The sequence below is a fragment of the Peromyscus leucopus genome, chromosome 10, assembly GCF_004664715.2.
Source record: "Peromyscus leucopus breed LL Stock chromosome 10, UCI_PerLeu_2.1, whole genome shotgun sequence".
Classification (NCBI taxonomy): Eukaryota; Metazoa; Chordata; class Mammalia; order Rodentia; family Cricetidae; genus Peromyscus; species Peromyscus leucopus.
In genome coordinates this window covers 5,094,102-5,112,678 of record NC_051071.1, presented here as the reverse complement: position 1 = coordinate 5,112,678, position 18,577 = coordinate 5,094,102, and the positions used below count along the sequence as shown (strand labels likewise).

General features: G+C 42.2%; 1 protein-coding gene across 9 annotated transcripts in view; it reads right to left on the bottom strand.

The window, feature by feature from the left end:
- Nucleotides 1–18,577, bottom strand: part of Eml6 (EMAP like 6) — a 268,175-nt gene that overhangs the window by 35,041 nt on the left and 214,557 nt on the right. For 5 of the 9 annotated variants that reach the window (XM_028891555.2, XM_037208907.1, XM_028891557.2 and 2 more), the window contains 4 exons: nt 14,863–14,951; nt 13,233–13,409; nt 2,393–2,594; nt 2,150–2,276 (listed from right to left, as the gene is read on the bottom strand). In XM_028891555.2, the coding sequence (XP_028747388.1) occupies nt 2,150–2,276; nt 2,393–2,594; nt 13,233–13,409; nt 14,863–14,951 (595 nt within the window). Of the gene's footprint in view, nt 1–2,129; nt 2,277–2,392; nt 2,595–13,232; nt 13,410–14,862; nt 14,952–18,577 lie in introns of those variants that run through there. The other 4 variants (XR_005092272.1, XR_005092273.1, XR_005092274.1 and 1 more) reach the window with 2 other exon arrangements.

Here is an 18,577-nt window from a genome sequence, read left to right as displayed (position 1 = left end):
TCAGTTGCTTCCAAATGATTGATGCAAAATGTCCTGTCCCACACCCTATCACTCATTCTGATTTTTCCTGCCTGATGCTTCTCTCTTCTGTGCTTAGAACTGCCTCGTCCTATCTCTGAAGTCCAGAGTCCCCTAAAGTCACTGGCCAGGATGGGAGAGGCTGCTTGTTCTTGGCTCAGATTTGGACTTTCTCTCTACCTGCTAACTCGTTGCCCTGGCTAGCATGGGCACACTCTGCTCCCAGCATGCTGTGCAGCTGTCCCTGTGGGTAAAAGCCCTCTATAAACTGGGGCTGTCAAGCTTTTTTAAGTTATCAAGGAAATCGCTGTCTACAGAAAAGGCCTGATCCTTTCCCTGGACCTTTTACTTTTCTTAAAATGGTTTTCTTTACTATATGTTTTCTTCACTGCATTCAAGGGTAAATTATATTTTAAAGTTACAGTAGACAAATGCTTGCTTATAACTCTACAAAGAATTTTTTCTTGTTTTTGAAAAAGAAAGACTCAATTCAGTGTGCCCTAACATATAACAATTCTTCAATCTGAAAAAATAAAGAAAATAATATGTGTTAACAAGTTTTAATTTTAAAATGGAAAACTGCTACCCTCCTCATTCCCCATCTCATACTAAATTGGACAGCATGGCTTTTTATAGAGCTGTGCAAAGAGGTAATAAGACAGGAAGTGGTTGTATGATATGTGATTTCACACCTGAAATCAAATGTGGAACCTTAGTGGTGGTATTTTAGTGATGGGTCTCATTTCCATGTGATCCACCACTGAGTGGTGTAGAAACCAGCTTAAACACCCTTCGAATAATGGGCAAGCCAGTTCTACTCAGGATGGAATGTGAAGCTGGAGAGGCTGGATACTTTATTTTTTAAAAAGATTTAACTCAGACCAAATGCCTTTTCGGGTAGATCAATTAAGTGGCAGGCCTGTTCCTGCATTTGTGTGTACATGCTTCTTTGTTCAGTTCTTTAACATCATTTTCTCCTTGTAGTTACTTTAAGAAAAAGAAACTATACTTTTAAAATCATTTCAGAAAAATCCATTTTTTAAGCAAAAGAAAATTTTCCCTTTGCACTGTAACATGCAATAAGGACTCAAGGGGAGAATTAACTTGTAACATGTAATAAGGACTCAAGAGGAGAATTAGGGTTTTCCTGCCTCATCATCCATCTCACCGATGGTACACCCACCACTCAGCAAGCTTACCCAGAGTCGGTCACTGAACTGAAGTGAGAGGTTGGATCTGAACCCACATCTGAGAGTAAGTGGGGAACATGTTTATCACGTGGCTTCATTAGGCAGAAGGCTCTGACAAAAGCAAAACCTTGAATCTCAGCAAACAGTGTTGTGTCGAAGTAACCCTGATCATCCAGCCTACCTCAAGGAAAAGAGCTCATGGAGAACTTTCCAGATGTTCATCAGTCTGGGCCAGATCACTGAGATTCTCTTCTGGTTCCAGTTTTCAGTAAATATTTATGCTTCCCAATTAGGGACATAGTTAATTATGTAATTAGAAGCTTTGCATTTAAAAATTATACAATGTTTGGCAATTTCTCTTGTCAAACTGAAGATCAGAAAGGTACAAGACAGCCCACTGCCTACACACAGCGTTCACAGGGGCAAAACAAAGGGTCGTGTCTGGAAATGCCAGCCCTGCACAGAGCTGGGCAGATGAGGGCACAGTAATGGGAAGCACATCAAGTGACAGCGAATCACAGAAAGACTGGTCGGAACAGAAGGATTTCCACCACTCCGCCAACATCCCCCAGTCCACTTCAAAAGCCTGCCCTCCTGTCCTGCCCATCAGCAAGCTGTCTTGTTAGTCATGCATTCAAGGGCCTTTGGGGCTCTCTTGCTCTCTCCCCTAGGTGAGCGAAGCCCAGTCCAGCCAAATTTCTTGCCTATCCAAGCCATACACCATAACCAATCTGCATAACTGTGAATGACTCTTGCCTTGTGCTGAGGGCATTGGGCAGTTTCCTCAACTTAAGTCTGTGCATAGGTTAAGACCCCATAGGCAGATAACAAAAGTCTCCCTTTGCTATAAATTCAAGGGCAAAGAAATGTACTCTAGTTCAAATAGATTTGTTGTTAGGTACAAAAAAAAAAAATGCAAACAGACCTTGCAAACACCATACCTTTCTTCCATGGACACCTCTTTTAGCTGCTGGTGCGGTTTGGTGCCTTCCATTTCCCTGATGCTCACAGCATAGATCTTGGTGGTGTAGTCAATGGCTTTCTCTCTAGCAACATCACTATCATAGCCTCAAACAACAGAAAGAGATTGGGTTGTGAGCTGGTTTTCAGGTGTTCAAGAGGAGGGAATAGAGAGAAGGGTACCATTATAATGGAAGGGAGGGACATGGCTGATGGGGACTCACCTCCATCTTCTTCTGCATCTGTATCTGACTCCTCACTGTCAACCAGTTTGCTCTCCTGGGTCCCCACAAATTCCCTGGTCCAGATCATCAAGGCTGTGTCAGCACCTCCTACTGTGAGCAACACAGAGTCATTGTGCAGCCACCTCACATTGGTGACGTGTGCGCTGTGCCCCACATACTTCTTGAATCTTGCATGCTGTCCCTGCAAATAAAGCCAGAAGCTGGCAGTTACCAGGTTCATTATTCCCATGGTTTTTTCTGTTATCTGGGATGTAACAAAACTGCTCAAAGCAGCAATTTTGCTAGTAGCATGAGAATGCATGCCCTGTGCAGGCAGGGCCGGTCTCTCCATAAGACAGTGCTTGGCCCACGATAGATCTCCAACATGTATTTTTGAGATGCATTTGGGAAGTAAGGAAATACAGTTTGTTTCTGTGTCTCTCTAACATCAAACGCATCAGGCCCAGAGGTGTTTAGTGCAAACTCCTGATTGACACTTCCAACCGGTCCCCATGGTGGCTTTTACGTCACAACCCAGGCAAGGACGGAAGGCAGCAAGGGACCTCAAGTAATGTCCAAAACAAATGCCACAGCAGTTTCTTCCATGGACAGTGGAAAGCAGAAACCACTCGAAGAACTGTTGTAAAGACAAAGCAAGCTCTTTTCCACTAGACAAATCTAAATAAATAAAACCCAGTTTTCAAGTCATTACTGGGAGCTTTTGGAGTGGGGTACTCAGGCTGCACCACTGAATCAGCAGGTGTTGAGGGGTGGAGGCAGGGTATGCCTCTGGCTGTCCCCAGGGCTGTCTTGACAAGTGCTGGGAAGCCAGCACTGGCACCAGAAGAGCTTCCATTCTGGGCTCATGAGACAGCCTGGCAGAAAGAGCTCTTGTGAGAGCCACTTAGAGAGGTGGTTTTTCCATCCTCTCAGTGGCTCCCAGGGAATACCTTATGCAATGTGAAGCCACATGAACTCCTGGGTCAGGAGCCAGCCATCGGTGTGCCAGAAGAAAATGTTAGCCCAGGGCTGACAAGAGGCTTCCCAAGGGCTTTGGACTGGTGTACTGGAAAGCCCGAAACAGTAGACACATGGCAGGAAACAGGGGCAAGAGCTTCAGTCCTGCAGCTCTCTGGAGTTGCCGACCCCTCCCTATCACTTGGAAACTACCCAGTTCTCAACAAAGCTCATTGAGTGGTAAGACCAGAGAAGCCAACAGGCGGGCAGTATTTCCAAGGCTCTAGCGCTCTGTGTGCCAAGATCTAACGCCCCCTTCTGGCCTCTGAAGGCAGCTACACATGATCATGTACACATACCCATCCACTCATATACATACGTACACATATTTTTAAAAGTAGTAAAAATAAATCTTTAAAAAGGAAGAGAAAGAAACTAAAATTTAACAAGAGATCTGAACACACATTTCTGCAAAGAAGGACTGTGACTGTAAAGGTGAATACATGGGGGTATGTTTGCCAAGTGAAGAACAATGCCTGGAAGAGGTGCCTAGTAACTGGGGAAAGAGCATGAGGTAAGATGACCAAGAGGCCATTTTAAGATATGGTAGCTAACAAATGAAGTTTGCATTTTGGACACAGGAGAGTGTTGTGTGGCAGGAATAAGAACTCCACACATTGCCTCTCTGAAGCAAGGTTCATTCTATAGCCAGCCCGACCTCACACTTAGGATACGTCCATGCCAGCCTATAAGGTACCGGGATTGTAGACATGCATGGCCACACCTGGTTTTGCTGTGTGGTTATTTATTTATTTTGATTTTTCGAGACAGGGTTTCTCTGTGTAGCCCTGGCTGTCCTGGATCTCACTCTGTAGCCCAGGCTGGCTTCGAACTCACAGATATCCACCTGCCTCTGCCTCCTGAGTGCTGGGATTAAAGGCGTGTGCCACCAGGCCTGGCTCTCATGTCTCTTTTTATAACTCACTAACTCTGTTAGACCAGTGCTCCATGCTTATGAAATCACTCAGCTTTACTTCTGTATAGCTCCTCTTTCCACACACACTCACAGTGCAGTGATGTGTTAGGAGGACACACACTCATTCACAGTGCAGCTAGGGCTGTGATGTATTCAGTTAACAGTGAATTTGTTCAACAGACCCAGAGCAACTATACTCATAAGCATAGTGTACACTAATTGGGTAAGGGAAGTGAGCTAGAAAAGCTAGATTAAAAACATAGGGAGAACTAAATATGGCTATACAGACCTGCAATGCCAATACTTGGAAGGCAGAAGCAGGAGGAACATAATAAATTCAAGGCCAGCCTGATATATATGGGCGGTGCAGTGAGGTGGAGAGAAAGAAGGCTTAATAGTTAAGAGTGCCTCCTGCTCCTCCAGTGGACTGGAGTTCTATTCCTAACACCCATGTTAGCGGCTCAAACCACCTTTGACTCCAGTTCCAGGTCATCTAAGGCCCCTTTCTGGCCTCTGAGGTCACTTGTACTCATATACACACATAATTTTTAAAATAATAAAAATAAACCAGAGAGACAGACAGACAGATAGACAGAGACAGATACACACACACACACACACACACACACACACACACACACACACACACAGAGAGAGAGAGAGAGAGAGAGAGAGAGAGAGAGAGAGAGAGAGAGAGAGAGAGAGAACAAAGGACCTGAACAGACATTTCTGCAAAAACAAAACAAAAAAAACTGACATGGAAATGAGAAATAGGGGTATGAAAAGCCATTCAACTTCACTGATCTGGGGAATGCAAATTGAAACCATAGGAGATATCACCCCATATGTTAGGATAATTGGTACCCAAGAGACAAAAGAACAAGTGTTTGGGAGGGTGTGGAGAAAGGGGACACGGATGTAAACGCTAAGAAAATGTCGGTAAGAATGCAAATTGGTACAGCATTATGGAAACAGCATAAGGTTCCTCAAAAATTCACAAATATAAACCACGGGGTGCTATTTGCTACTTCTCCAGTCCCAATCTTTTTTTAGGTTGTGGAGACTAAATGCTGTACTTGCAAGTGTCAGGCAAGCACTGTCCACTGATCCGTGGCCTTAGACCTGTGTCTGTGGAGCTGTCCGGGTTCCTTCTGTGTTTCAGTTACTAACCTTTATCAGACACTGTGAATGTCCTCTCACTTTGGTGGCTCATTTTTCACTTCTTTGATAATTTCCACTGTTGTGTATAGTGGTTTTAGTTTAGTAGTCTCACTTGCTTATTTCTGCCCTTGTTTGTTTTTGGTTTTGGTGTAATATCTAAGATCCTGCCCTGGAACTCTGTAAGCCTGAAGGGCAGGCACAGCTTCAGATGACTGCCCCAGGCATCCCACCTGGAGAGCGTGGAGAAACAGATGACAAACCTCCTAGAGCAAGAGTAAGAAACAACAGTACCACAGGGTTTCAGCTAAGTATTTCCCGAACCTTGAGTCAAACCAAGGTATCACATTTTTTAAAAATTGTCCTAAAAGAAGTTTCATTTTAAAATGAAGAAGAGTGGAGGGCTGAAGAGATGGCTCAGTTAATAAATGCCTTCCACTCAAGCATGAGGACTTCAGTTTGTATCCCCAACTCCCATGTGAAAAATCTGAGCAGATTCCTGGAGCTTCCTTGTTAGGGATCTAGCCAGCTGTTAAGCTCTAGGCTTAGGGAATGACTCTGTCTCAAAAAACAAAGTAGAGAGCTGGAGAGATGACTCATCAGTTAAGAGCACTGACTGCTCTTCCAAAGGACCCAGGTTTGATTCCCAGCACCCACATGGTGCCACAACACCTATAACTCTAATTCCTGGGACTGGATGCCTTCTCTGGCTTCCAAGGGCACAAGCACACTTGTGATGCACAGACATATATGCAGGCAAAACACCCCGGTGTGTAGTTTGTTTTTTTAATTAAAAAATAAGATAGAAAGTAATAGAGGAAGATATCTAACATGCACCTCTGGTCATCATATATAAGCATGTACACATACACTCACATATGTAAAACACACACACATACATATAAAAAAAATAAAAGTAGAAGAATCAAGGAAAATGGCTGCTGAGAACTGAACTCTGACCAAATAGGCAAGGTGAGGGGAAGTAATGGATCACTGGGTGAAGGCTAATGAATGTGGGATGAACAGTAATGTCTGCACTGGACACGTCATTAGAAAAGGCTTCTGACAGTGATGGTGTGACCAGGTCTAACAAAAGAGAACAGAAGCAAAAAACATCCAAAAGACCTGGAGTGGGTGCTGAGGAAACCCGTGTGCTTCATTTTAAATGTGTCAGTTTTGCAGGAACCAGAAAACCGCAGTAAAAAACAAGAAAAACAGAGGGAAGTTAAGAAGACTTCTTAGGATAGTTGTTATAGTAACAGACAGAAAAATTACTTATTTCCTCTGCCAAAGAGAATGTCCTTCAAAAGGGGAAAGCCAGCCCATTTGTATGACTACACGAACTATCAAATGTGACCACAAACAATGCTGCTAATACCTAGGAATTTAGGAACCAGAAGAGGAGGAACCAGACACAGGAAGGCCGCTCCACCCAACAGTGCAAACAAGCAGGCACTGGGAAACATTGACTCGTGAGCCGAAGCAATCTGGGATGAGATGTTAGGTGTTCCACAAGGGATTTGGAGGGCAGGACCCATGATTGTGAACTGATTTTACTTCTTCTGTTGGGTGAATCCTTAGGAGAAATTGGGGATGACAGAGACACAATAAGCATGACTTTTAGCTGTATGTTTACAATATTTTTTATTGTATGCTTGTTTTGAGACATATAGTCCTGGCTGGTCTCAAACTTGCTATGGTAGTCAATGCTGGCTGGAAGCCCCTTATCCTGTGTCTGTCTTTCAGGTGCTGGAATTATAGCATGTTCTTCCAGCTGGTTCATTTCATCAAGTATTTTAACGATGTCTTGGAGGAGGCTATAGTACTGTACAGTTAGAGAGTTTTAAATATCTGTTATCAGTTACAGTATTGAAATTAAATGTAGATTGATACATGGAACGGACACTGATGGGGGCATCTGGCACCGGTGTTTGACTGTTATCTCTTTCCATGATTTAGAAATAAGAATGTAAAACCAAGATGGCATGATGCTAGAACAGAGTGAGCAGTCCTGAAAGCATTTGAAAGATGTGGCTAGAATAGACAAGCCAAGTAAGATAAAAGCTCTCTTGGTATAGACACAAAGCACTATAACCAGAGTTCAGAAACTCAATTCTGCAAGTACAGGGTAGGAACATGAACACTTCTGAGAAATGACAGCTACACGTATAGTTCAGCTACGATCTCAACTCAACTGCTGACGTTTTAATTTTATTCAATGAAACTGTAAAGTCAAAACCAAGAAGCTAATAGTCTGGCTGTGCTGTGAGCTAGTCAGGTTCTATCTGAAGCACTGGTTCAGCTCCAGGCAGCTGGAAAAGGGACTGATGATGTCAGCATAGAGGGAGAGGCAGTTAGAACTCATGCCACATGGGAAATGGCCGGAGGAAGCTGAGAGCCCGGACAGGAGGATGTGAGCCTGCAGGGTACAATGCTCCTACATATAAAGGCTGTGAGAGGGCTAGAAAGATGTCTCTGATCCAGAGGCAAGTGCAGGCTGCAAACAGGAGCTCAGCTTGGGGTCAAGTAATGCCTGTTAACAGCAGAAGCTGCTTAAAGACAATCGTGCTGCTTTCCGCGACAGCAAGTTCCTGGTCTCTGGAACTGTGCTAGAAAGGTAGAGTGTGAGATGTCAAGATGAGCCCACAGTTCATACCAGTAGGGTTGCAGGACCTCTGTGTCATGAGAATCTCACATAAGTCATTCACTTAAACATAGCACGAGGGAGGTTTCTACACAGCATTACAAAAGTAATAAATATTAATGTTTCTTTTACATATGTGGGTGCCCTTGTGTTTGGGGCATAAATGTTCAGAATTGAAACTTCATCTTGGTGGATCATTCCTGTGATGAGGATGTAATGCCCTTCTTGATTTCTTTTGATTGATTTTAGTTTGAAGTCTATTTTGTTGAATATCAGGATGGCTACACCCACTTGTTTCTTAAGACCATTTGATTGGAAAGTCTTTTCCCAGCCTTTTATTCTTAGGTAGTGTCTGTCTTTGAATTTGAGATGTGTTTCTTGTATGCAGCAGAAAGATGGGTCCTGCTTTCGTATCCATTCTGTAAGCCTATGTCTTTTTATAGGTGAATTAAGTCCGTTGATATTAAGGGATATTAACGACCAGTGATTGTTCATCCCTGTTATTTTTGGTGGTAGTGTGTGTGTACTTCTCTTCTTTGGGGTTTACTGTTGTGGCTTTATCTATTGCCCGTGTTTTCGAGTGTGTATCTGACTTCCTTCGGTTGGAATTTTCCTTCTAACCACATATAAAGCTTAAACCACATATAAAACCCCACACATTAATAGTGGGAGATCTCAACACCCCACTTTCACCACTGGACAGATATGCCAAATCGAAACTTAACAGAGAAATAAAGGACTTAACTGATGCCATGACCCAATTGGACCTAATAGATATCTACAGAACATTCCATCCTAACAAGAAAGAATATACCTTCTTCTCAGCACCCCATGGAACTTTCTCTAAAATCGACCACATACTTGGCCACAAAGCAAATCTCAACAGATACAAAACAATTGAAATAACCTCCTGTGTTCTATCAGACCACCATGGTTTAAAGTTAGATTTCAAGAACAACAAAAACTACAGAAAACCTACAATCTTATGGAAACTGAATAATGCTCAACTGAATCACCAATGGGTTAAGGAAAAAATAAAGAAAGAAATTAAAGACTTCCTAGAGATCAAAGAAAATGAAGACACCACATACCCAAACTTATGGGACACTATGAAAGCAGTGCTAAGAGGGAAATTCATAGCACTAAATGCCCACATAAAGAAGTTGGAGAAATCCCACACTAGTGACTTAACAGCACACCTGAAAGCTCTAGAACAAGAAGAAGCAAAGTCTCCCAGGAAGAATAGACGCCAGGAAATTATCAAAGTGAGAGGTAAAATTAATAAATTAGAAACTAAGAGAATAATACAAAAAAATAATGAAACAAAGAGTTGGTTCTTTGAGAAAATCAACAAGATAGACAAGCCCTTATCCAAACTAACCAAAAGACAGAGAGAGAGAATCCAAATCAACAAAATCAGAAATGAAAAGGGGGACATAACAACAGACATTGAGGAAATCCAGAGAATTATAAGGTCATATTTCAAAAACCTCTACTCCACAAAACTGGAAAACCTAAAAGAAATGGACATTTTTCTGGATAGATACCACATACCTAAGTTAAATCAAGACCAGATAAACTATTTAAATAGTCCAATAACCCCTAAGGAAATAGAAACAGTCATTAAAAGTCTCCCAACCAAAAAAAAGCCCAGGACCAGATGGTTTCAGCGCAGAATTCTACCAGATCTTCAAAGAAGAGTTAATACCAATACTCTCTAAATTGTTCCACATAATAGAAACAGAAGGAACATTATTAAACTCCTTCTATGAGGCTACAATTACCCTGATTCCTAAACCAAACAAGGATGCAACAAAGAAAGAGAACTACAGACCGATCTCCCTCATGAACATTGATGCAAAAATACTCAATAAAATACTGGCAAACAGACTCCAAGAACACATCAGAACAATTATCCACCATGATCAAGTAGGCTTCATCCCAGGAATGCAAGGGTGGTTCATCATACAAAAGTCCATCAATGTAATACACCATATAAACAAACTCAAAGAAAAAAACCACATGATCATCTCACTAGATGCAGAAAAGGCATTTGACAAAATCCAACACCCCTTCATGATAAAAGTATTGGAGCGATCAGGAATACAGGGAACATACCTAAACATAATAAAGGCAATTTACAGCAAGCCAACAGCCAACATCAAATTAAATGGAGAGAAACTCAAAGCAATTCCATTAAAATCAGGAACGAGGCAAGGCTGTCCACTCTCCCCATACTTATTCAATATTGTACTTGAAGTTCTAGCCAGAGCAATAAGACAACATAAGGAGATTAAGGGGATACAAATTGGAAAGGAAGAAATCAAGCTTTCCCTATTTGCAGATGACATGATAGTATACTTGAGTGACCCCAAAGATTCCACCCAGGAATTGATAAAGCTTATAAACACCTTCAGCAACATAGCAGGATACAAGATCAACTCAAAAAAAAAAATCAGTAGCCTTCCTATATACAATGCAAAAAGAAGCTGAGAAGGCAATTAGAGATACATCACCCTTTACAATAGCCACAAATGACATAAAATACCTTGGGGTAACACTAACCAAGCAAGTGAAGGACCTATATGACAAGAACTTTAAGTCCCTGAAAAAAGAAATTGAAGAAGATGTCAAAAAATGGAAAGATCTCCCATGCTCATGGATAGGCAGGGTTAACATAGTAAAAATGGCAATCTTACCAAAAGCAATCTACAGATTCAATGCAATCCCCATCAAAATACCAACACAATTCTTCACAGACCTGGAAAGAATAATACTCAACTTCATATGGAAAAACAAAAAACCCAGGATAGCCAAAAGAATCCTGTACAATAAAACAACCTCTGGAGGCATCACAATCCCTGACTTCAAGCTCTACTATAGAGCTACAGTAATAAAAACAGCTTGGTATTGGCATAAAAACCGACATGTGGACCAATGGAATCAAATTGAGGACCCTGACATTAACCCACACACCTATGAACATATAATTTTTGACAAAGAAGCCAAAAGTGTACAATGGAAAAGAGAAAGCATCTTCAACAAATGGTGCTGGCATAACTGGATATCAATGTGTAGAAGGCTGCAAATAGATCCATATCTGTCACCGTGCACAAAACTTAAGTCCAAGTGGATCAAGGACCTCAACATAAATCCAGCTACTCTGAACCTGCTAGAAGAGAAAGTAGGAAGTAGTCTTGAACACATTGGCATAGGAGATCACTTCCTAAATATAACACCAGTAGCACAGACACTGAGACAAACAATCAATCAATGGGACCTCTTGAAACTGAGAAGCTTTTGTAGAGCAAAGGATACAGTCAACAAGGCAAAGCAACAGCCTACAGAATGAGAAAAGATCTTCACCAACCCCACATCTGACAGAGGACTGATATCCAGAATATATAAGGAACTCAAGAAATTAGACATCAAAATGACCAACAGTCCAATTGAGAAATGGGCTTTAGAACTAAACAGAGAATTCTCAACAGAGGAAACTCAAATGGCTGAAAGACATTTAAGGAATTGCTCAACATCCCTAATCATCAGGTAAATGCAAATCAAAACAACTCTGAGATACCACCTTATGCCTGTCAGAATGGCTAAGATCAAAAACACTGAAGACACTTTATGCTGGAGAAGATGTGGAACTAGGGGAACTCTCCTCCACTGCTGGTGGGAATGCAAGCTTGTACAACCACTTTGGAAACCAATAGGCGCTTTCTTAGAAAATTGGGAATCAATCTCCCCCAAGATCCAGCTATACCACTCCTGGGCATATACCCAAGCAATGCTCAATCATACCATAAGAGCACTTGCTCAGCTATGTTCATATCAGCATTGTTTGTAATAGCCAAAACCTGGAAACAACCTAGATGCCCTTCAACTGAAGAATGGATAAATAAATTGTGGCACATATACACAATGGAGTACTACTCAGCAGAGAAAAACAATGACATCATGAGGTTTGCAGGCAAATGGATGGATCTAGAAAAAAATCATCCTGAGTGAGGTAACCCAGACTCAGAAAGACAAATATGGTATGTACTCACTCATAGGAAGATGCTGGATGTGGAACAAGGATGACTGGACTGCTACTCACATCACCAGTGAGACTACCTGGAAAACGGGACCCCAAGAAAGACACGGAGAAATGGATGAGATCTACATGAACAGCCTGTACATGAGTGGGAGCAATGAAGGGCGAGGGTCGAGGGAAAGAGAGCGGGAGATCCTAGCTGGATCAAGAAAAGAGAGGGAGAACAAGGAATAGGAGACCATGGTAAATGAAGACCACATGAGAAAAGGAAGAAACAAAGTGCTAGAGAGGCCCACAGAAATCCACAAAGATACCCCCACAAAAGACTGCTGGCAATGGTCGAGAGACAGCCGGGACTGACCTACTCTGGTGATGGGATGGCCAAGCACCCTAATAGTTGTGCCATAAACCCCATCCAAGGACTGAGGAATCTGGATGCAGACATCCACCACTAGGCCCCTGGTGGAGCACTGGGAGTCTAATTAGTGAGAAAGAGGAGGGTTTATATGAGGGAGAATTGTTGAAACCAAGGTTGGATAAAGCACAGGGACAAATAACCAAATGAATGGAAACACATGAACTATGAACCAAAGGCTGAGGGGCCCCAACTGGATCAGGCCCTCTGAATAGGTGAGACAGTTGATTGGCTTGACCTGTTTGGGAGGCATCTAGGCAGTGGTACCAGGTCCTGGGCTCGTTACATGAGTTAGCTGTTTGAAACCTGGGACTTATGCAGGGACGCTTGGCTCAATCTGGGAGGAGGGGACTGGACCTGCCTGGACTGAGTCTATCAGGTCTATCCCAGTCCTCGGGGGAGACCTTGATCTGGAGGTGGTGGGAATGGGGGGTGGGCTGGGGGGAAGGGGAGGGGGACAGCAAGGGAGAGAACAAGGGAAACTGTGGCTATTATGTAGAACTGAATAGTATTGTAAAATAAAAAAAAAAGTAATAAATATTATTTCTCACTGCCCATGCATTTAAATAAAAAATATCCACTCAGGTGCAACAGATAGATTTAGGTCAACTAATGAAATAGATCAAATCTACAATAAGCATGCAATATTACCTTGACAGGATATGAAAAAAGCTTAACGAAACCAAAATCATCCCCAGTGGCTAAGAGGGAGCCATCTTTAGTAAGACTGGCAGCATTGACATCAGTCACGTCGCTGTGTGCTGGCCAGATTCCTTCACAGGTGGGCCCCAGGACACAGGTCCATGTGTCCCATTCTATCTTCTCAATCTGCAGGAGGATGAAAGAATGTGATCATTTTGTATAGCCTTATTTCTTTTGGTTTTATTTAAGAGAAACGACTTTTCAAATGAGTAGTTGTAGATGACAAACTTTGGCTGTGGAGCCCCAATTCTTAACTGCCATTGTTATTGTTGTTCTTTTTTATGAGACAGGGTCTTAGTCTGTAGCCTATGCTGGCCTTGAACTCTCAGAAATCCTCCTGTCTCAGCCTCCCAAGTATTAACATTACTGGGCACAAGCATTGTATCCAGCAACTGAGTTGCATATTTAAAGTAGTATTGCCATTTCTCAATAAACCAATACTAAAATCAAATATACTCAAATATTTTTTTCTAGACCAAAAGCATACTTTGGAATTTTGGAACTCTGACCACAATAAAGGTTTGTGAGGTTTTAACTAGATTTTTAATCACTGTATAATCCATGAACTAGATCAGCTATTTTCAGCCCCGGCACTGACACCTTATTCTAGATCATTCTTTGTTGTGTTATAATGGTCTATGCAGGTAGCCATGTTGAACAGCATGCCTGGCCTTCACCCCTTGGATGCCAGTATCGCCCTTCAAATGTTCCTGGGGGCAAATTACTCTGGCTAAGAATTATTGAGATAGTAGAGTAAAACAAATCTTTCTTTAAAAATATTTCATGTGAGTCAGGGGTACTCATGCTACGTGTATATGGGGAGTCAGTACTCTTCCACTTTCTGATTTCTGAGGATTGAACTTAGATTGCCAGCATTAGCAGCAAGTACCAGACTATAAGTTTTTCACAGGCTTGATCTCAATTATTAAAAAATTACATGTGGAGCAAAGGGCATAGGGAAAACGGGGAAAAGAAAACAGTTTCTGTTTCAGAAAGTATCCCCATTATCATTAGGGATAACATTATTTATTACTACAAATAAACACAGAGAAAATATCTAGAAAATTACATTCATAGAAAGCATTGCACAAAATGGCATGAGGCATGGAAAAGGTAACGTGCCATTCAGTCCGTTAGCATGCTCATTGTCCTCAGAAAACAGTACTGAGCAGAATGCCATCACAATGTCAGCAACACAGTCATCCCTTGTCCTCAGAAATTAGGAAAACAGATTAATGGTTTAGATTTAAGAAATTAAAAAGTCTAAAGGTAGGCAGCAACCTGTGTTCATAATTAAGATTGACAGGCTTGATTAGAATGCATATTTTCCAACAAAGGCAAAATACCTTTTTTTAAATATATAACTTATTTTTTTTATGTGCACTGGTGTTTTGCCTGCATGTATGTCTGTGTGACGGTGTCAGAAGGCTTGGAACTGGAGTTACAGACAGTTGTGAGCTGCCATGTGGGTGCTGGGAACTGAACCCAGGGCCTTTGGAAGAGCAGCCTGTACTCTGAACTGCTGAGCCATCTCTCCAGCCCCCAAATATCTTTTAAAATCTTTATGTAGGACTGTTACCTCTGAGGGCCTTATTATATGTCTTCTGCCTCTTGGAGCTTCAAAGAAAAGTTGTTCTTTGGCACCTGAATTAACTTGCAGCAATTTCCCTGTTATGTTAGAAATAAGAGAGTGAATTAAACTGTGCATTTACTATTTTGTTATAAAATGCAAAGCATGGCTGCCAAAATTTTATTCATTTTAATTTGTCTTATAAATTGAGTTAAGTGTATGTTATATTATTTCAAAAAGCACATAAATATCAACACACTACATGGATAATGCCCAAAGCTCTAATTTAAAGAAAATATGGCCCTTATAAATTTGACCTGAAGTGTCTGTCAGACAAGACAGCACAAGAACCAGGCTGGTCTTTTGTTTGGCGGCACTGGAATGAGCTGGGATTTCCCAGCCCTGACAAAGTGGAACTTTCCGCTCCCTCTCCCCAACTGCTCTCTGACTGTAGATGAAGTAAAGGTAAACTCTTCTGGCATTGAAGTGAGGTTCTTGTGAGAATTACATTTGCTTCGTTCTAAATTCAAAATCTGCCTTTAAAGTAGAGATAAGAAAGACAAACACCGACCCCCTAACCTTGCCTTAGGGAAGACTTCAAAAGGAGAAAGAGGGGATCCTCAAACAAAACGCTGAGCGAATGGCTTCTCAGCTACCCAGATATGCAACTATGGTCTCATTCACTGTGACTGATGTTGAAAAAGATTCAACTTCTAAATTCTCCTCCTCCAAGGGCAGCAATCCTTCATGAATGGAAAGTGTCATGTGTTGGAGTATGGTATCTACTAGGTTTAGTTATGGAAAATTTCAGTCAGGCTTGGACATGAGAGTAAGTATGAGAACCATGAATGTCTAGCTTCCACAGCTAGGAACTCACTTGACTTAGGACCCTCTGTTGACTGACTCTGCCCAGACAGCATGCATTTGATCTGTAAACAATTTACATAAAGTGCTGTTTCCCACCCCACCCCACCCCCCAACTCTTAGGAAAAATAATACCCAACGATTCCTCTGTGCTTCACATGCTATTTATAACATTTATTATTTGGTCTGAAACCTAAAGAAGGTTTCCAAGTGATGAATTAAGAAATGAGGCTCTCCAGACTCTTTACTGCTGATCTGATCTAATAGTTTCTAATTTGGTAAGGTATCTCGTGACTGGGGTGGGGCGGCCTAGACTCTGAGGATTAAAGGGATGTGAAAGGGGGGGCCTCTGAGATAGACATAATTTGTAGATTTTATGGCTAAACATGCGAAAATGGACAAAGAGAAAGAAAGAAATGAGGGGATTTACTAAGTGAGTGCTCACTGTTCCGCAGAAGGACGAGAGCAATCACTGCTTTTCTAATGAACTAAATACATCTGCAAAGAAAGTATGTTATTAGGACTTTCAAAAGTGATTGTAAAATATGTGGGAAACAAATCTAAAAGTTTCAGGTAAGACATTTTCTGAATGCAGCCATTCCCTGATGACTCCTGAATTATAACATATTAGAAAACTCAGGATTCTAAGTCCTACATCATCACAACTCTCTTTACTAACTACAGTTTTAAAGATCATACTTCACAATTAAACCTCCAAATACTGAGCTATCAAGGTGAGGAACAGACTGTAAGAGTGTTAGAGACTCAAGGCAGACACACACAAGAAGTGCCACACAATGCCAGACACCTGTGGGCATTCACCTGACCTTCCCTTCCTTGAGAACCATCTCAACTGAAGTAAGTTTAACTCTGGTGACAGACAATAAAAATTGTCTCTCCCCAAGAGTTGGCATTGAGTGGGGGTCCTGCTGGGAGGTGTGGGTTCTAGAGCCGAGAGTGACATTTGGGAGCAACTGAGACTGGACAGTGTGCAACTGAGTCAGGGAAGGTTTGTGTGTACAACAGGGGCAAAGGTACACACGGGACCCAGAGGAGCAGCGGGTGTGATCAGCTGCCCCAGCAGGAAAGGAGAGAGTGACTGCTTGGTTTATTTCTCAGAAGTTTCCATCTCATTCTTTTTGTTTGTTTGTTTGTTTTGTTTTTTCAAGACAGAATTTATCTATGTAGCCCTGGTTGTCCTGGAACTGACTTTGTAGACCAGGCTGGCCTCAAACTCAGAGATCCAACTGCCTCTGCCTCCTGAGTGCTGGGATTAAAGAAAGGCATGTGCCACCATGGCTGGCTTACAGTTCATTCTTAAAGCAGTTCCTTAGGTATTGTTTCCTGCTCTTGGAGGCTATGGAGAACTCTACATCTTTCCAATAAACTCATTTCAGCTAGTTTGAGTGGGTTTCTGTTCCTTGAAAGACAGACTATGAATTAAAAACAACTACTTTCATGTTTAAGAAAGCCATAATTATGGGCATGTGTTTTCTCCCTTTTAATAATTACATGGTAGAAATAGTTAGGTCACCATCTTTCCTCTCCCTCTGCCCACTGTGAACTCTCTTTCTTTGTTTTCTCTTCTTATCCCCGCCCCTAAGTGTGTGTGCTTGTGTGTGTGTGTGTGTGTATGTGTGTGTGCGCACACGCGGGGGGGGGGGGGGGGGGGGGGGGGCGGAGAGATCCGAGGACAAGGAGCAGAAGCAAACACAAAAAAGTCTGTACCATCTATATATTATTATCCCCAAATAATAGAAACTGAATTCTTTCAGAACTCACATTTTCATCATTAGAAAAGTCTTCTCATACAGAAAAATAGGACAGAAAAAAATAAAACAAACACACACAAAAACCTGTCCTCACAGATAAGGAGAGATAGCCAATCACACAGAGCAAAGCCACATGCATTAGCCCTGTTGCCACATATCTTACAAGTCAGGATAATTCCAGAACTGTACTACACGGATCAAACTTGCCAGGCCATTTGAAGTGAAAATAGAAAGAAAATGTCTTATGAAGATTCCAACTGTTGATTGGCTAAAGATCATACAGTCCTACTGTTTTCAGAAATGAACTTTTACTATCTACAGTACATTCTGTGCTTTGCCTCTCCCCATGTATTCTTTTCTCTAGTATTCCATGCATGAGCCTTCATTTGGGGAACTGATGTTCCTGCAAAAACAAATGAGCCTGCTGTTGCCATGGTCACGAAGGCTGCTGAGGCTGAGGCTGTGCTTGAGCCTGCACCTACGCCATCCCCACCCCTGCTGAGCCAGCTGGCTCTAGCAGATGCTTTCACTATTTCTGACAAACAAACCCCTGCATCTAAATTTCGCTCTTTACCTTCCATGTTTTCAAGGCCTCTGCTATGAAAAGTTGGCACATTCCTGAGATGTAGCACTTTGGAAGCCGGGATATCTGGATGACAGATAGTTGACAGCTGATGGGACTTAGTCAAACTACGCAAGAGGCCTGGGTGCACCTGCTCCCATTCTCAAGATGGTTTAGACTCTAGAAACACAAGTATTCTACTGTGCTCTCAAGCCATAGGGACCACTGGGTCTGACATCTTCTCCTTACTGAAGACCCTTCTGGAAAGGGTCTTCAAACACTCTGGCCTCTCCCTCCTCTCGCTCTGAGTGCCTCCCCAGTCCTAGGGGTTGGCCTTGGGTAAAATAGAGGACAGTAAGGTATTTCCCATCTCCCTCACCAAGTGATGGCTCCACTATGAGTCACTTTTCACAGACTCAACACCCTCACTACCCCTAGCAACAACCCGGTCATGGCTACGAAGATCTTGGTTTTTCCATCCCAGCTTTTTCTTCTTCAGTCTCCAGCATGCGATATAAGGCCTACA